We start from the raw sequence: 20,406 nt of genomic DNA, 5'->3' as shown, positions 1-20,406 counted from the left end.
ACTGTTTGCAGATGACATGATACTGTACATAGAGAATCCCAAAGATGTTACCATAAAACTACTAGAGCTAGTCAATAAATTTGGTAAAGCAGCCGGATATAAAATTAATGCACAGAAATCTCTTGCATTCCTATACACTAATGATGAAAAATATGAAAGGGAAATTAAGGAAACACTCATTTACCATTGCAACAAAAAGAATAAAATACCTAGGAATAAACCTACCTAAGGATACAAAGCCCTTTAAATGCTAACACTTTTGTAAGGGAGCAGATGGTATGGGGCCTTCTGGGGGCAGACCCCCTCCCCCATATCCTCTGCTTTAGCTCCTCTCTGAAGGGCCTAGATAATAGTATCTGATGCATACTTCCTGAGTTGTTTTACAGATGTGAAAACCCCCCAGCAAATGGAAGATGTTAACTACTTGATGACCATGAGCAAGTAGCCCTCAGGCCTCCTGGAGCCGAAGGACTGATAATGTTAACCCCTGTGACACCGGCCTGTTACCACACCATCAACCAATCAGAGAATTGTGCACAAGTTGATCACACACCCTGCAACCCTTCTCCCTCACCTGGGCTTTAAAATTGTTTTCCTGAAAGCCTTTGGGGAGTTTGGGGTTTTAGAGCACAAGCCACCTGTCCTCCTTGTATTGGCACCTTTACAATAAACGCTGCATTTTCCTTCACCACAATCTGGTGTCAGTAGATTGGCTTTACTGTGCGTGGGTGAGCAGACCCGAGTTTGGTTCAGTAACACTTTAATTTGAGCTCCATGTTAGACAGTTATCATGATTCACAGTGGAGGACACTTAGAGTCCAAAAGCTTAGGTAACTTGCTCACGGTCACAGGTTAGTAAATGGGTAACAGGATGGATTTTACATCTCAGGCTTGATGGAAACATCAAGCTCTCTTGATTCACACCGTATCCACCAGCTCCCAGGATGAATACCAGTTCACAGTAGGTGCTCACTTTATGCTTTACCTGACTAAACCAAATTCAAATCAAAAGGTGTATTTTTTTTTAACTAGGAAAACAGACATCCTTTGAGATGAGCAGAATAAAGAGGACATCATGGCTGCTGCTTTACAGTCTTCAATCAACTATTATTGGCTAAGTACCTGTAGGGATGATTTCCTGTCCTAAGCATTAAGGATACAGTGCATAAGATATATATGGCCCCTGCTTGCATTGTCTTACAGCTAAATAATAAACAAACAAAAGTTATATAAATAACCAGAACTGTGATAAGGGCTCCAAAAAGGGTGAAATGGTGGCAGGAGGGACAAGGAGGGGGCCAATCTCACAGAGGAGTTTGGGAAGGCCTCCATGAGCTTGGAGGGATAGGTCAAGAGCAATCCGGTCACAAAGCTTGGGGAAGTATTCCAGGTAGAAAAAACAATATTAAGAAGACTTTAGCCTGCAAGAAACTTGACTTCTAAAATCAACTGAGAAAAAGTTCATCTTGCTGTAAGAGACAGAGTGGGGGCGGGGGCAAAGAGATGCTAAGAAAGTGAGAGGGTGGCAGGCCGATTACAGAGAGTCCTTAGGACACCATGTGGGGGTGGGTGTCACATTCTAAGAGCAACAGGAAACCATCAAAGTGTTTCAAACAGGGGAGCAACCTGATCAGATTTTCCTTCCAAAGGTATCGATGACAATACGTTGATGACAAACATTCTAAATGCCGTTTCAGACCATTCGCTGAGAGTTCCTACTCTCTAAATCCTGGGCGAGAGGTAACTGTGTAGGTAGGATGAGGGCACAAGAGAGGAATCAAGAAGGAACGCTTTGGGAAAGGAAGAGAAAGGAAAACTACATTTTTCTTAGTACCTACAATGTGCCTGGCATTGCATAGGAATCCTTGTTATTAGATTTAATCCTGATTCCAGAAAAGAAATCGAATTTTCCAATTTTTATTATTTTTCTCTAAGGAAAGCAGCTGAACTTTTTTTTTAATATATAAATTTATTTATTTTTATTTTTGGCTGCGTTGGGTCTTCGTTGCCGCACATAGGTTCTCTCTAGTTGTGGCAAGCGGGGGCTACTGTTCCTTGCTGTGCATGGGCTTCTTACTGCGGTGGTTTCTCTTGTTGTGGAGCACAGGCTCTAGGCACACAGGCTTCAGTAGTTGTGGCACGCGGGCTCAGTAGTTGTGGCTTGTGGGCTCTAGAGCGCAGGCTCAGTAGTTGTGGCACATGGGCTTAATTGCTCTGAGGCATGTGGGATCTTCCCAGGCCAGGGCTCAAACCCCATGTCCCCTGCAGGCGGGGATTGGCAGGCGGATTCTTAACCACTGCGCCACCAGGGAAGTCCAAGCAGCTGAACTTTCAAGCCAAGTTCATCTATCCATTCATTTGTCCATTTATTCATCATTTCGTTCATTCATTCTGTAGAATGCCAACTATGTGTGACTACTGCTGGGCACTGGGATTCCATAGAAGAGAAAGTTTCTCATAGTCTAGAGGAGAGTGAACAACTATATAAACACTAGGATAGTAGGTGATGCATGCTTTAAAAGATGTATGCACATATAGAGTGGGAGCTACATGAAGGAACATCAGGTTGGCCTGGGAGTGTAAGGGAGAGTCATGTGTGAGCTGAAACTTGGAAGTAACAGTAAGAGTTTGCCAGTGGCAGTAATGTGGGAAAAGGCACTTCCGGGAGAAAGAGTTGCAAGTCTGAAGGGCCAGATGCATGGGAGGAAATGCGTTTTGTTTAAGGAGGTACAAGGAGTTAAATTTTGGAGGATAAAGCATATAGAGTGGGTACAGCCTAACCACGTAAGCGAAGACAAAATCGGAGAGTGAACTGCCCTTGTAATGATGTGCTAAGGACTTTAGATTTATTCAATAGATTCTGCAGAGCCACTGAATTACCTTGCTGCTATATGATCAGAAGTCCATATTAGCCTTAAGACTAATTAGTTAGATGACTCTGACTGGTCTAACAGGGAAACCGGTAAGAAGGCTACCGTAACAAGAAGATGGTGGCCTGACATTACAATGGATGACTGGAATAGTTAGGCTGTGACAGGGGGTATAATAAAAAGAGGACAGATTTGAGATATTTGTGGCCCTAGATGATGGATTAGATGTTAGGGACAAGAAAAGTCTAGGAAGCGTCCCTGGTCTCCAATTTGGGCAACCTGGTAGAAAAGAACCCCATTCACTGAAGTGGAAGCACAAGCAGGTATAGTTTAGGGTGGAAGGTGGTGACTTCAAGTTTGTTGGGTTTGAGACACCTGGTTTGTCCTATGGTTTGACCTACTTGTTTCTAAATTGCAATCACAGACTAGACTGAAATATGGCATTGAAGATTATTTAGTCCGACAGAAGCAAGACAATGAGGCCAAGAGGTTGGAAAACTGGCCTGAAGATCTACCAGACATGTAGGGATAGGAACACGCCGAGTTACTAATGCCAGGACTTAGCTCCCCACCTCTGGTCCTGTGCTTCATCACTCCTCCTCTCTATTCCTTCGTAGAAAGGGCACAATTAGAAAGAAAAGCAGAGGAGTGGAGAGAATGGTGAACACAGACAATGTCTAAGGAAGAAGAGAGAAGATATGGTGACTGAACTCCTGCTCAGGCCACCTTTCTATGTGTTTAGAAATTAAAGGTTCAAAATATGGCCAGATGGGAGGTATCTCTCAACCACTCTCCTAAGACCAGTGCAGGGAGACAGAGAGGGGCTAAATGCTGGCAATCAGGGGATCCAGAAAGGGGCGTTGCTAAAGGCAGAACTTCCTTCAGCTTCCTCATTCTGCTGGTACTGGCCCGACAGGAAGCAGGGGCTCCAGGCGCCCCCTCCTCTCCTGCCAAGCTCTTCCCTGTCTGCAGCTTCGCATGCCCTGTCCCATAGGATGGTTCTATGCGTGAGCTCCCTGATTCTGCTGCTCCCAGGCAAGTGCACAGGAGCTCCTGGGGTGCTCACAGAAGCAGCCTTGGGTGCTCACAGAAGACAGAGTGGGACACGTAAGGGGAGGGCTGGGCATTGGATTAAAAGCACTGCAGCTTTGGGGTTTCCATGGTGACACAAGCCCCTCCTTCTCCTCACCCTTTCAAGCCCACCTCCAGTGGTCTCTTCTCTCCCACTTCTCTTCCCATAGTCACTTCTATCAGATTGAAGAGAAATTTGCAGGCCAAAGGAACAATTTATCTTTTTTGTTCCTGTGAAAAACCTTATTTTCAAACACTCAATGAAGTATCTGTAGCAGAGGCAGAGAGGCGAGAGAAACACACACACATGCAAAACCCCTCCTGTTGGTTTGAGCATCACCTATGAAATAAACCGTGACGCACCAGGTGTCCCTTGAAAGAGAAAAGAGAAAGCAATTATCACCCCACCTGGAGAGACACACCTCTCAGGCAGGCAAGCAGCTCCCTGCTGTGACTCTACAATATCTTTTCCCCACAGTGGCTTTGCCTAGTCTCGGAAGTCCCCCACCCTGAGCTTTTGTGTTTTTTATTTTTGTCATTGTTGTTGTTGTTGTCTGTGTTTTGACCCGCTCTGTTCTTAACGTCCTTGAGAAGATCAGAGAGCTAGGAAATGAGGTAAGTCACTGCCTCTGCTGCATTTATTTAGCTTATGACCCTTTTGGGTCCATTCATTTCCTGCTAGCATCTTGGGAAAGGGAGGGGCAGAGGAAAGAGAGGAGTGGCAGGGAAATGTCATGACCCCGCTGCATGATATACGGCAGAAAGATCTGCATGGACGTGGAGTTTTGTTCTTAAGAGTCAGGGTGATGGGCAGAAAACCAACCCCCTCCAGACTAAGGTGGGCAGAGCCTTCCCTTGGGGATCTGTACCTAATGTGCTCCTTCTAGCCTAGCTGACCCAGTCTTGGATCAGTTAGGGGAGCTGGTCCACCTGCCTTGCCAACAAGGGGGTGGTACTGCTGAGTCCCCTCCCACGACCACCCCCTGAGGCTTTCTGAACAAAGCTTTGGTGACTGTGATTGCTATGCCTCCTTATCTCCCTTCCTCCTTCCAGCCCTGTTGCTCAAAGACCTGTACAAGTGCCAAGCGGTGACTCCTGAGTCATCACCATGGGTGTTGCAGATGCATTGATTTGATTTAATATGCAAAAATGCAAATCTAAGCAAATTAGGTGGCTGGAGTAGTTAAATAAAAAGTCTCACTCTCCATATTGTAGCCTTGAGCTCAGCTGACCCTGTCACCCGCTCAGGCCATTTGGAAAGCCCTCTGTTGTTGTTGATGCCACCTTGAACCCCGAGTCCCAGGCCTCTTACCCTCTGCGTCTGGTTGTTGGTGACCAGTTCATAGATGGGGGCTGCTCTGGTCACCTCCAGCAGAACCGGCTCGGCAGGGGTGTCAGGGCTGGATGTCACATGACACAGGGGGCAGGACGAGGGGCACCGTCCCTTGCTCTGGCACTCCATGCGGACTCCAGCCGCCATGCGCTTGGTGCCAGACTCTGACAAGCTGGCAATGTATTCTGGGAATGTCAGCACCTTGGGGTCTCTTTCCCGCTCCTCTGACTCGTCGGATGGGGAGTTGCCTGCCAGACACAAAATAAAAAGGAACAGTGAGGGAGGTGAAAGAGCAGGGACTTGCATGGCCTCATGGCCCCTGAGTGCTAGACTCGAGTCCTTGACAGGTCAGAAAATGACTCTGAGGGGGTAAGAATGTGATGCTGTTATCCCACTCAATGTGGGGAACACGTCCTCCCAGAAACCCACACAGCTGGAAATGACCCTTCCAAATATGTGACCAGGTTTTCTTCCTTTCTGAGAATCATCAGCACCATGGATCCTTTCAGATGGATGCTTCTGCCGTCTCTGTGCAGGATTTATGGCTGTCATCAATAATATAAACAATAGTAGCAGTGATTGTTCTATGAATCATTTTCTTCATCCAAAAATGAAGATATTAATAATACCTACCTCTAGCATTGGGTTATAAATAAACAGCCAACTGTTTTTAGAGCACAAAACACAATGGCTAGTGCACGTTGAAGCATCATCATCATAGTTTTAATCATAACTATCAGTAAGATTTATCAAGTCTGTACAGTGAAAGTGAGATCTGTTAAAGATCTCCCTTAACCCCTATAACAACCCTCCGCATGAGCTCTATCATTCCACCCATTTTATAGATGAGGAAAGTGAGGCCAAGAGCCTCAAGATCACACAGCTAGTATATAGTGAGATGTGAAATTTGAATCCAGTCTTGTCTGATCCTGAAGCCGTTAAGTCATAGGGAATAACAGGACTTCTCTGCTTCATTATTAATCAATGTATTAAAGATACAGAGGGAAGTTTGACTTTTTTAAAAAGACTTGCACTACAAAGCCTGAAAGATGGGTCCACATTGCCCTTGATTGATGAGTAAAAGGTATTTGGGGAAGCTCTTGATTTATTTTTGGTGACAAACATTGGAAATGCCTACCAGAAGAGTTTTTCCCTATGGAAGAAAGCATTGCTTGATATTTCTCTTCCAAGCCTTCATGATTTTTCAGTTAATTTATTAAGTCTAAAGAAAGATGGAAGCAGATCTGCTAACAAAAAGCTTTGGGTTCCTTAGGAGAGCCCTGGTCCTCTGTGCACAGTTGTATGCCCGCACATGAAACAATTTCAGGGAGATGGCTGGGCTTTTGGAAACAACAGGCAGACACAGAATGTTCCTTCTGGTCCTCAGGCTCATCAAGAGTGCCAAGCTTGAGGGTCCAGATCTTTGGGGAAGCTGGTTGGAAGGATTTGCAAAGTGGTTCCAGAAGGTAATTGTGAGATACGACTTATGACTTCATAGCAGAGTTCCCTCTTATGGGGCTCAGGGAGCACTGTTATCCTCCCCTTGTTTGCGATGTAATGTAAGACCGTTTGGAAGTGTCCAGAGGCATTTCAGAACTGTTGTTTCCCACATGAGCATCATCACTGTGCAGATGAGGCATTTTTACCAGCAGCTCCATTGACACCAGATTCTTTCTGTGTGCAAAGGCAAAGGCTCACTTAGAAACTATAAATATGGAATATAATTTATTTCACACGTGCCTTTTGTTTAATAACGGATCAAAGATTGGCTCAAGCCCTTGCTAGGTTATAAGAGAATTGCATAACCGCACACACCAAAACCAAGAAAGATGGCCTCCAACAGGAAGTCCAGAAGCCCACACCAGCTAGCCCCAGAGTCACCTCCAAGCCATGTGTACATCTTGATTGACATTCAGGCTCATGAAACTCAGTGAACCCCACTGGGAGGGTTTGTAAAGCGGCCACGACCTGGCAGGACTCTCCTCACCCAGCCCCTGGCCAGGCCTCCAATCTTCTTCAACAGGCTGTATGAACTGGGCTGCGATAAGTAGGGGTGGGGTGAGAGCTTTGCAACTGTGATGTGATTTCTAGAAAAACAGGCCCTCGTTCATTGAGAAAGTAAATGAAAAAAAAAAAAAAAATCAGTAGAGACCATGCTTCTTTTCAAGATAAGAATTAAAACATTTCACTGTGCAAGCCTTGCCGGGGAGCTGGAGGGTCTCTTGCTGGCCCTCCTGACCCTCACAAGCATTTCATTATCCATCCACGCTTCATCTCAACCTCCTGGTTGAGAAAGTATTCAACAGAGGCTGCGAGAAGCATTTCTATGAAATGACCACTAGATGGTGATATCAGTTCTAAAATGACTTCTGTGAGAGGAAAGAAAAGGCGTGATCAATCCGGTGTGGCCACTTTGGTACCACAGAAAATAAACTTACGGAAAAATAACACCTGGCTACTTTAAAACAAACAAACAAACAAAAAGCCATGGTACAATTTCCTTTCAATCAAATAATAAAAAGCTGAGTAAACAAATCCATAAAACTTATCCTAAGGAGAAAAATATAGAGTGAGAGACATAATTGTGAGAGACACAAGGAAGGGAAAATAAAACTCTAAAGGGAAATAAAAATCCCCCTCCACCGGCTTCCCTGGTGGCGCAGTGGTTGAGAGTCCGCCTACCGAGGCAGGGGACATGGGTTCGTGCCCCGGTCCGGGAGGATCCCACATCCCACATGCCACGGAGCGGCTGGGCCCGTGAGCCATGGCCGCTGAGCCTGCGCGTCTGGAGCCTGTGCTCCGCAGCGGGAGAAGCCACAACAATGAGAGGCCCACGTACCGAAAAAAAAAAAATTCCCCTCCATATCCTTCACATGGAGTATAGTTTACTTCAAGGGGGAAATAATATGTCACCACATTTCTTTTCTCTCACTTTTACTCCCCAAACACCCAGAAACTACCCCCACACCCTACATACACATCCGTATATAAGACATATAACCCCTGCCCATTCATCACTTAGGGTGCACCATCTGACAGACAAATTGGGCCACGAGAGGGCACTGCAACCCCAAACGCAGTCGAGCTGAGTGACAGCCTCCCTGCCCTCCAGCGCTGCCTCATTAAGGCTTGCAATCGCTGTAAACAGTTGAGGGGCTGCTCCCCTTGTTCCGTCTTCTGGCTTTCCCAATTAAAATCAAGATGCAACTAATCCCCTTCAGTATCCTTCCGCCCTGGATTGGTGTAAGATTAGGACATAGAGAAGCACAGGAAGGGGTTTACAGAGGAAGATGGTGAGAGGCCACCAAACTCTTTTCATCAGAATTGTATTTTCCTTCTCCTGATAATATTCAAGCCTATATAGAGCAGGCCCTGCTGGAGGCCAAGACGAACTGCCCCTCTGGTCCCCTCATCATGCAGGATGGAGCTGTCTAGAGAGGAGCGAGATTTACACAGAAGTAATGAGCAGCTAACTCCCCAAAGCCATCTATTCAGGCTCCAGCGAAGAATAGATGTGTGTGTATGAGAGAGATTTTTCAAAAAGGAAATGCATTTTCCATGTGCCATTAAAGATACAATCGGGAAATACTCCTTAAAATGATGGAGTCCAGTGGTGAAAGCCCAGATAAATCTCCCTTTGCCCAAAGAGAGCACCAATAACCAACGTGTCTGTGGGGAGTGAAAGAGTTCAAACCTAAAAGCTTCAGGAGAGTCTGAGCTTTGACATTTGCTTTTAACCCCCAGCTCAGTGTTGGAGTGGGTGGTGGCGAGGTCTGTGTGTGGAGAGTGGAGGGAAGAGTCTCTGCCTTATTTCCTTATGGTTCAAAGGCCACCTTCTTCCATGTCCACTCCAATGACAGTCCTTTCTTACTTCGTCCCTCTTCTGCCCTCTAGATCCTGGGTAGAAATGCTCTAGTAATTTGAGACACTATCTTGTTTCTTAATAAAAATGAATATTCTATTTCAACAAATACACAGTTTCTGGACAAAAATAAGCTACAATTAAGGTCTTAAAAGAATATAACTCACAAAGGTAACTTCTGACCCAAGTGTGCTCCCCCCCCGACTCAGCCCCGTTTGCAAAATTCACCCTATTGCTCTCAGGGGAGGCTTTGGGGTCCTCATCACACTTAGCTTTCTTACAAGTAGAAGAACAGCCAACCTGGAATGTCGTTAACAACCCCCAAACTGCAAAGCATTCTGCAAATACAGTTTGCTATAAATAAATGCCATTTGCTTTAGGCTAAATCTGTATCCTACAGCACACAGTGGATGAATTTCCCCAATAGAATATTGTGGTATGAGATTATTGGCATCCTCAGTGTTCAAAATCTCTTTGTGGATGTGCCTGTGGCCTTAGGCATGTACATATTGACCCACCTAGACTCAGGAGCATAGGAGGATGATCAAAGTGACTGACCATCCTCATGCAGGATCTGCTCTACTGCTGGAAACTGACAGGTCATGAAGGTGAATTAGTTGTTATGAAGTAAATTGGTACCATTCCTGTAGGATTCTGGGACTGCTTAAGAATCTCTCTCCTGAGTTGGTGCCCAAGGCAATGAGATGCTAATGACATCACAGCTCGAACTACAGAGGCAGTTCATTAGGCAGCCAAAAAAAAAATCAAATGCAAACTTGTCAGATTCCAGCTTTTGGAGACAGCTTAGGACCCACAGGAAAGAAAGCTTGACATGGGGTAAATGAAGCACAGCCATAGTGAACTGCACCCTGAAGCCCACGGACACCCTGATTTCCATGACCTACTCCCACTCCCACTCCCCCCACCCCAGTCTACTCCTGTTCACACCAGAAATCCTGAAGTTACCCGAATTCACATTTCCACCCATGTACCCAGGGTCAAATCAGCCTCTTAGGGTGTTTAGTTATGTCTGTAAACAGAGAGGGTCAGGTCGCTCTGGATGGCCTTAAATTGAACTCCTAGACCTGCCATGAGACACACTTTCTGAGACCTGACCAAAATACAATACGATGGATTCATAATCAGGGACAAGTGGATAGGGCGTGACCCGGCCACTTCTCTCTACACCTCAATAGGAGATAACGGGTGCTCTGGGGGCAGGGATTGTGTCTTCTTCATATTTGAAACTCCTTTCCCTGGTTTAGGTGTATATATCCATTTCCATATCTCTTTCTATCTATGTCTATCTATATATCCATGGATATATATATATATTTTTTTCTCCCCTGGAGGGAAAAGGGGAGTGAATATAGTAAGTCATGACCATAGATTTAAATTTTAAAAACAAGTCAAACATAAAGAATAAAGCCAACGCATCTGTAAATAGTCTCTAGCCCCTTACCAAAGCTTCAAGCAATCAAGTAGAAAGAAAAAAAAAACGTTATCTGATGACAGCCAAAGCTACATTTCTAGCTGGGATTGCTTCCCAAAGTATAACAGAACTTAATATGCTTGCTTGGAAATCCATCTGAATGTTCAATAGGCACTTCAAACTCAACGTGTCCCAAACTGCAGTCCTCATGTCTCCACACCCTCCCAGCAACCTGCTCCTCCCTCCATAGGTCCTTGCTCAGGAAAGGGCATCAATTTCCCTATTGCTCGAGCCAGAAATCCTGGCTTCTTTGTGGGTTCCTTCTTGCTCTCCCAATCAATCTTAAATCTATGTACTTTACCTCCCCCAAGCCATCCACTTCCCTGCAAGGTCTGAGTCAGACTGCCTGGGCTTGATTTCTGACGTTACCACTTGTTAGCTGTGTAATTTGGAGGTGGTTTCTTAACCTTTCTGTGCTTGGGCTTTCTCATACATAAAATGGAGATGATAATAACAACTGATTTAGTAAGGCTGTGGTAATGATGGACTGATAAAATCCATGCAGAGAGTTTAGCGGAGCTGGGACATAGTGAGTAGTCTCTAAAATTAATGGTTCTCACAATGCCTGTCTACTTACCTACACAGCTGCCAGCCACACCATCAAATGATGGGCTCCTTGAAGGACGAAATTATGTCTTGTTCGCCACTATAATATCCCACAGTGCCTAACATGTAATGTAACTAATGCATTTGACAATTCATTAAACAAATATTTATGGAATGCCTACAAGTGTTTGTCCAACTAATAGATCATTTATAATGACTTGTATACAAAGTGACTACTCCCTGTGTTCTGCAGGTACTAACTAGACGGGCTGGGTTTAATTTCATTTCTCACCTTGCTGTCCTGGGTTCTTTTGAGATTTTCTAGTTTTCTTCGAAGAGAGACATCAACTCAGAGTGAGTTCCACTACTTTCATGTACAAACGGGAATTGGTCAGAGATAATATAGTTGCAAAGATTTGAGATAATATTGCAAAAATACATTTTGCAAATTTTGAAAGTATACACACATATCTCAAAGGTTATTAATGTGCACTGAGTAATCACCTTGGGACTTAAGGATTTACGTTTAAGAAAAGGGATAGCCGACTGTGGCGTTGAAGAGCAGACAGTGGTTCTCCTGTGACTAGAAAACGTGAGAAAGTTGTGGTCACTAATGTCACAATGTGTCAAAAGGCCGTGACTGGTGTCCTGGGCCTGCGGGGCCATGGGTACCAGTAGCTGAGGTGGAGGTACATTGCTGTGGGGTTCTAGGCAGCTCTGAGAGCTAAGCGATAGCATTGTACTGGGATTCAACATTGTGTGGACCACTTCACCAGCAAACAAGGCAGTGTGACAGCAAGAGAGAGAGGCATTCTAGATCTCAAGGACGGTCACAGAGAACCATGCCTTCTGCACTTTTTCTACTCTGCCCAGTCTCAGCCTGCACACTGGAGCCCATCCACCTTTCCCACTATACATTCATCACTACCCATTAGCTCAGAGGAAGCACATCTTTCTTTTGGGATGAAATACTAGACAACTATCCAACATGTTCGGAAACAGTCCCAATTCCAGAGAGTTTATACTCTTGTCCTTTCTTACAAATAAATCCACAATTAAAAAACAAAAATCCTTTGTCAGGATGTATCCTTTGTGTTCTAAAATTAAAGTTACATTAAGAGGTACAAACTACTAAGTATAAAATAAATAAGATACAGGGATGTAATGTAAACCAAAAAAATATTAAAGTTACTGTACACTTCAGCTCTAGTTCTTTGGTATTCCTTCAAGAAATTTCTGGAAATAGCAGATCAGATGGTCTTTGTTATAAGCATGAACAGCATGTCTGGGTGTGGTGAAGTCCAGTGTAATAGTCAGTGGTCATCAAATACCCACTGGGCACCTCAGCAAAGCACCATTAACGGGACATTCAAGAAAAGGTGTCCTCTGGAAAATTAAATGTTTTGTTTAACTGGTACTTAGCAGAAAATGCTTAGTTTTCCTCCAGTTCTTGTTGACATTTTTCTTCTCTAAAAATGTTGTTTTCCAATTTTCTGCCTCACTCACGAAGCATTGCCTACCAAACAGAATTAAACCTTTCCCCAAGGCACCTGCAGGTGATGATTTTGTTCATCAATTATGACCATGCAGATGTGGACGCTGTAGGAGACAGAAAGAAAATGGTATCTCGTCCCCAAACAGCTCTTAAAAAGTGGATCAATAACATAAGGTTACATTTTCTGAAGATTGCCCCCCTCTTAATAGGCATGTTGTCAAACAAATAATTGCCTGGTTGAGGCTCCTGGTTCAGTAGGTTCATGTGAAACTGAAGTTTTGGTGTAGCTGCAGTGCTTTGTCTTTGCCAAAAGCTGTTAGTCAGCTTTGATGTGGGAACAGTTTTAATTTTGTAACAAATTGACAAATTGGCCAAAGCCTCCGTCAGCCTCTTTTTGGTCAGTAATAGTGATGCTCCATTTGGGATGAGAGGTTGAGTCCAAGCAAGAGCAGGAGAGCAGCCTCCACCAAGGAATCAATAAAGACGCAAAGATAGCCTTTGTCTAGCAGCGACCCCCGAGTGCTAAAAAAAAAAAAAAAAAAAAAAAAAAGTGACCTCTTTTCAATCTTAAACTTAGTGTGAAAAGGAAAATATGAAGGCAGCCCAGTGATGCCACCACCACTTTAAAGATGCCTGAATATGCATCTCTAAACAGCCCATGCGTCTCAAGAGGAACAAAAATAAAATCCAAGAATTCCTGGGAAGCCCTAAAGCTTTTACTACAAAAATGAGCTCTTCTAATCAGCTAGACTGCTCGTCCCCAGTGGGCAAGAAGCTGCCTCTGTTTTGCTGGAGCATCGTGGCTCTCACCCAGGCCCTGCACTTGATAAGCGTTCAATAAACACACAGGGATGGAAAGAAGCAAAAGGTTTTTAGCTCTTTTTACTCTCTGACTGCCTGCAGTTCCTCAAGGCTGCAACCCAAAGCCTCATTAGGATTCATCATAAAGGCCAGGCCAGGAAGCCTGAGTGGCTCAGAGGGATTGTCCGGAAGCACGTGCACAGCGCACTTAGTGCACACGTGTGTGGGCTGTGGGAGACCCGGTGGATGTCACTGTTGTCCCAACGCACCCTAAAAATGTCTTTCTTTCCCTTTTCCTTTCTTTCTCTTTCTTTCTCTCCCTTCCTCCCTCCCTCCCCACCTCTTTCCTTTCTTCCCTCCTTCCTCCCTCCCTCCCTCCCCTCTTTCCTTTCTTCCCTACCTTCCATCCTTCCATATATATATATATATATGCCACTCTGCTCCCATCATCCCTAGCAGAAGGTACTTAGTGCCTGTGTCCAGAGGGGTACCTACAACACTGTAACAGACTTGAGTTTAGTTTTATGTCTTGTCCATCCCACTCACTTCCAGGGTGGGACTTGCTCATCCCTGCGTCCCTAGAGCCCAGCACCTGGTACTCTGTAGGCACTCCCTATCACAAATTGTAATAAATTTGTGTGTGCATTGTCTAACACCCAAATTTATAATGTTTATATGATTCCGGTTTTTCATTTGCCTGTTACAGTCTCATTTCTTTATTCACCAAATGCCTCTCATGTGACTCTCGGTGGATGGCCAAGTTTTTTGTTCATATCAAATCTTTCCTGTTTCGTTTCCTAAGGCTGCCATAACAAATGGCACCACATGAGTGGCTTAAAACAACAAAAATTTCTTTCTCCAGTTCTGGGGGTTAAAAGTCAAAAGCCATGATGTCAGCAGGACCACAGGCCCTCTGAAGGCTCTAGGGGAGGATCCTTCCTGCCTATTATAGCTTCTGGTGGCTCCTGGCAATCCTTGGTGTTTCTTGGCTTATAGCTGCATCACTCCAATCTTGGCCTCAGTGTTACCTGGCCTTCTTCTCTGTGTGTGTGTGTCCAAATCTCCCTCTGCTTTCTCTAATTAAGACACAAGGCCCACCCTAAATCCAGGATAACCTCATCTAAATTACATCAGCAAAGACCCTATTTCCAAATAAGGTCACAATGTGAGGTTCCAGATGGACATTGATTTTGGGGGGACACTATCCAACCCACTGGAGCAGACATAGCCTCTAACACTGTGACACTGACAGTCAGCCCTGCCCTGCCCCACAGCCAGTGACGATTCATTGGCTGGCCATTTGGGGGCTGGCCATCCATCCCCTTGACCTCCTCCCAGCACAATGGGAAGAGGGAAGAAGTTTCCACCTCCATCAGCGTCCCCAGCCCAGCCACAGCTGTGTGCAGCCAGATTGAAGATGGCCCGCAAGGCCTTAGAGGATCAAGAACCAGCCCTAAAGCCCTATACTTTGGCTAAATCTCAATGGCATCAGGGTCCCCCATCTCATCCACAGGCCAGCTGATGATTCTCATGTACCTCCTCCTGGTAGGGAAGAGGAGAACAGGCCAAAGGGACCTGGGCCACAGAGGTTGTCCCCTTAACTCATTGCTCCTGCCTCTCCAAACTCCATCATGAGGCAGATTTCTCTGTGAAATGGATGATCATTGCCAGACATTTTTTTTTAAGTATAATTATCAATATGAAGATCATTGATGAGAACACTACATCTTATAGCTTACAATGCATGGCATCATTTTTTTATCCATTTTCTTTATTTTTTGAAAATTCAACTTATGATTCCAAATGGTAAAGATAGTTTAAAAAAAAAGTTAATATCTTCTTGGCTTGATACTAAATTCACTGTAGTTATTATTCCAATAACTATCCATTGCATTAAAGCTTTTTCCAAACCAGCAAAAATAAATAAATAAACAAACAAACCTGACAGAGAGATTCAGAGTCACAGCCTTCCGGATGTGCAGAGCTGCAGTAGATTATCCCTGCTGATTCGCTACAGACAGAGCAGCATGGAGAGAGGGAGTGGGAGGGAGGACGCGGCCGGGAGAGGTGAAAATGAGGAACACCTGCGGCATTAGTTATTTTCAAATCTCCATCAGCAGAAAGACCACGTGAGGAGGGCCACCAGGAGAGAACTTTCTGTGCCCCTGTCTGGAGATTAAAGAGTTTTTTTTCCCCAGTCTTGTTTTCCAGTCTGGAAGGCTGAGATGAGAAGCCAAGTGTGCACCCCCAGACCACTCAGGAGCCAGTGCCTTCCCTCTTTCCTGGTCCTCCCCAAGAAGGAGCCAGAAAAACACAGTGGAATAGCCCAGGGTCAAGTAGAGGGAGAAAACTGTAATAGAAACAGAGAGAGTGAAGAGAACAGGGAGCTCCCTGCACCAGCTTTGGCCTCTGCTAATGTTGAGGGCTCCACTGGGGGCCTCTGTGAGCTTCTGGCCATATCCACAGAGTGAAATGGATGCTTCCCTTTGTTCACCACGCGGCGTTATTTCTCAGCTGGGGGTACCCATGAGCGCCTTTAGCTTTGCCAGGACCATCAGCCCAGCAACATTCTCTTTTTGACTCCATTGATTCCATCTCTTCTCCTATTGGCTCCAGCTCCTACCTTGTCACCTCTTTTCTTTCTCACTTCAAACCTGGACAAGAGGAGCACAGTCTGGGGACACCCCGTGACGATTCTGAAATGGGTAAAACTGACATATGACCATTACTTGCCTTGTCTCCACATTACAAAAACTCAGCAGTACATTGTGTACAGAGAGTGTGTGTGTGTGTGTGTGTGTTCGGGATGCTAACCTGAGTTACTGGGGCAGGTGGGAGTCTTCGGGGCTTGTGCGGCTCCACAGCGAGAGATTTGATGCCTTGCTGGATGCTGCAAGGACTCACTTATAAATATCTTTAACTACCAAATGGTCTAGAAATTTTTAATAAAAATATTATTCAATAATACTACTACTCCAACCGGCAAGGGAATGTTGTAACGGCCTCCATTTTCCTCTCGATGCTCATCTAGCTTCTGTTTTGCAAATGAATTTGGGTGTTAAATCCTTTTGTTGCCCTGACCAATTTATTCTGCAAATTAACTATATATGAGAGGACTTAAAGTCCATTACCACTTAGCTTTGCCTCACTGAAATTTATGCTGCTTTCCTGCTCCTTGGAGCCCTGAGCTCAAACAGACTGTGGCTCCTGATGGTGATTTTGGATTCCACACAAGTCCCACACCTCTTGGTCCTCTTGAGTTTAAAATGCACTGAGTGGGGCTTCCCTGGTGGCGCAGTGGTTGAGAGTCCGCCTGCCAATGCAGGGGACACGGGTTCGTGCCCCGGTCCTGGAAGATCCCACATGCCGCAGAGCAGCTGGGCCCGTGAGCCATGGCCGCTGAGCCTGTGCGTCCGGAGCCTGTGTTCCGCAAAGGGAGAGGCCACAACAGTGAGAGGCCCGCGTACCGCAAAAAAAAAAAAAAAAAAAAAAAAAAAAAATGCACTGAGTGGACCAGGCTCTTTTCATCTCCCCAGTAACCTGTGCCCTCTCTTATCAGACTCTCTGGTCTCTGCAGCTGCCTGTCCAAACTTAATGAAACTCTCATTATAAGATGAGGTTTCACCCAGAGCTTCAACCCACACTGGCTTGTGTGGGCCACTCAGTGGCTCAGCCTGCTTGCAACACCATTTGTAAATGGTGGAAAGAGCCGGATGCATGGGAAAGCAAAGGTTACAAGATGAAGAGGCTGGCAATGAATGGAGCATGGCTGCTAAGCCCATGAATATCTTAGATTGTATTAAGAAAGTGTAGTGACCAAGGTGATGGAGAGAGACAGTGCCTTGTCAAGCCACACGCCTTGAGTTGGTTTAGGATTGAGCGTCACAAGTGGGGAGAGACTCCAATGAAAGGCCAGGCAGTGGGGATTCCGGGGCACCTGGAGACAGTGTCATATGAACACTGGCTGAAGGAATTGGGGCAGTTAGAATGGATACAGGGAGACTTGGAAGCAGACTTAGCAGTGCTCTCTGTAAATATCTGAAGGGTTGTCATGTGGAAGAGGGATCTCATGAATTCTGTGTATCTCAGAGGGCAGAATGAAGATCCAAGGGACGGATCTTATTAAGTGAGAGGGAGCTGAGTTGACTGAACCACAGATTTTCATTGAGTGCTACTATGTGTCAGGTACAGTACTCAGTGCTAATGTACACAGATAATAAGAAAAAAGAAAGCCCATTTTCCAGTGTGCATGGTGGGAGGAGTAGATAGAAAAGGAGACAATGATACGACAGGGAGTGATATTAGAGGCATGGAAGACAGGCTTTGGGTACACCTAGGAGGAAGTTTTGAAACCTACACCTGAGGGTGGGGAGGCTAAAGGAAGCCTCTTGATTCCTTCAAGGACAATTTTTATATTAATTTATAACTGATACCAAGTAGGATGGGCAGCCTTGGAGATGATGAGCACTGGCTAGCAGCAGGGTTCTTGTAGATGCCAGACGGCCACTTGTCAGGGATGTCACAGCAGGGGGAACATTTCAGAAGAATGAGTTCCACGTCCCTTTTTTTTTTTTTTTTTTAATGCTTGTGTTCATGGTTTATTACAGTCAAAGGATACTGATTAAGATCAGCAAAGAGAAATGTCCAGGAGAAACTAGATGTGAGATTCCAGTGGAGTCATATAGACAGCACTAAATGTTAAACGTCTATTATCCTGTGACCTGATCTTCTCGGTATTTCCTTAAATCAGCAGGGTGGAGTGGGGGATATACATGTTACCAGGCACACCAAATGATTCTGACTTCAGATAACATGTTGGAGGACACCAAGAGTAATTCATTTTATAAATATCGTCAGAACACTTTTTAAAAATTCTACAGCTAACCCGAGTATGTAAAAGAGATGAAAGTCAGGAATAGACTCCTTAGGCATTTAACATCATTACTGTTTGGTAAAAATAAACAACTGTATTGTTTATGGAGCCATTCAAGCATCTTCTCAGAGCCCCAGGGTACAAGCAGCCTAATTTGAAAACTACTGATTCAGACTTTGATGACAATGGCCTGAACTGTTCCAGAAGTAACCAAGCATGCTCCCCAGCCAAGAGGACCACATGCTGGCCCTGGGAAGGGTATTGCCACAAGGAGTAGATTCCAACTGGCCATCTACGGTCACCTTGCATGCTGGATTTTGCTAGAAAAAAGCACTGTGTGGTCAGTCTTACTTTAGGTGTGTAATAACGAAGGTCAGAAAACTTTTATGCTCTTGATCAAAAATAGACCTACTCAATCATGCATGTTCATCTCATAAAGAAAGGATTTCATGGAAAGTGAAAAGGAGGGAACACCTATGCAGACAGTTCCATGCAGGGGGATGAAAAAATGAGGGGCAATTGTAGAAGCCAGACCTAATACTCTCCTTCAGACAATGATTAAAAGGTGTGTATATATTAACAAATTCCACCGTTAACTCATCTCATTCAAATGCCATAAGGAAAACTTAATCATGACGTTCAACCCAGGGAAGTAATGTAAAATCACAGTGGCAGTTACTTCCCTGAATTCTTGTAATTATAGTAGATACTAAAATAATTATAAATGTTAAAAAGACATAAGTTTGTGGTTTCTGCATGGGGCCCTGCCAAGGAAGAAGGAAGCTCTTATTCGTGTAGCAGGGCCCAGTTGGCAGTTACGATAACCAATAAAGATAACCATCTTGTCTCTTTCCCCATTAAAGCCAAGGTCTCCTATAATGTCTAACTCTCTCTCATGCACACACATGGTTTGTTTTTTTCCATAAAGAAATGACTGGGCAGTGATTTACAGGGAACAGCAACAGTCACAGCCCCAGCAGCCAGCCAGCCAGCCAGACATGGCCCCACTCAGCCACCGAGCCAACAGAAGCTCCCAGACCCAATGGTGTATTAGGACATGAGCTATGAAGAGGCTAGAGTCTCTGGGACCCTTGAGGTTGGACCACCAGTCAAAGTGGGAAAGCAGATGTCTGGTCCTGGAAATGAAGGGGAAGGCCAGAGAGGGGTGCAGCAGTCCTTCTGGTCTCAGGGTAAGCACCAGAGGCGGATGCTGTGAGCATGTCATATCCCAGGCTCCCACCACAACTGGCAAAGACCCATGTTCAGATTCAGAGCTCAGAGAGTTATAATAATGCTTCACCACTTTGAGCTGAAGTTTCCTTATCTGTAAAATGGGTTTATAACAGAACTTATCTCATATCTCATAGAACTGTTCTGAGATTAAATGGGATAATAAAGGCAAAGCCCTTAGCACGGCCTCTGATATCTTAGCTTTCAATGGCAGCCATTGTTCACCATCATTACTCCATCACCTAGCACAGTCTTGGCACCCAATAGGTGCTCAATAAATACATAAGGATTTTTTTTTTAAATTGATGCTCAAGAAAAACAAAACAAAAACCAACCAAGGATCCCTATGGGCTAGAGATAGAAGAATACTCAAGAATACCCAGTAACAGGGACTAAAGTAGCAGGCTTCAAGTCTGCAGGAACTTAACCCACCAAGGTGGCTATAAAGTCAATTCCTACATAGTAAAGGGATCAGAAGTCCCTCACGTTGTGGGGAAACAAAACTAGGATTGAGGAAGGGCTCCAACACTTGCCCCCCAAAATGAGGCTGAGAAACCCATGACTTAGTCCAGACCTCTGACAGTCCCGAGCTGCCTGACTGAGCTGGCAGGAGGTAGCAGAGACAGAATATGTCTGAGTCACTGGCTTCAGTACTGGAGTCACAAAGTCCCCAGGAGCCCCACGGGATGGGAAAGAGGGAAGGAAGAGATGCCATTAAATTTATAATTCGTTTATGACAACATGCTTCCACGTACAGGTTTGATGCATGACCTCAATCAAAAGATGTGGTTGGTTGTCTCTCAGGAATCCTTGCCATTGACGGCAAGCCTGTT

General features: G+C 44.9%; 1 protein-coding gene across 2 annotated transcripts in view; it reads right to left on the bottom strand.

Moving 5' to 3' along the window:
• Positions 1-20,406, bottom strand: part of ASTN1 (astrotactin 1) — a gene marked incomplete at both ends in the record, with an annotated part of 333,141 nt that overhangs the window by 32,821 nt on the left and 279,914 nt on the right. For both annotated transcript variants that reach the window (XM_079698361.1, XM_079698362.1), the window contains one exon: positions 5,254-5,522. In XM_079698361.1, coding sequence (XP_079554487.1) covers positions 5,254-5,522 — 269 coding nt within the window. The remainder of the gene's footprint in view (positions 1-5,253; positions 5,523-20,406) is intronic.

Source organism: Hyperoodon ampullatus (genome assembly GCF_949752795.1).
Source record: "Hyperoodon ampullatus genome assembly, chromosome: 2".
NCBI classification, from domain to species: Eukaryota; Metazoa; Chordata; class Mammalia; order Artiodactyla; family Ziphiidae; genus Hyperoodon; species Hyperoodon ampullatus.
This window is presented reverse-complemented; position numbering and strand designations above follow the sequence as displayed.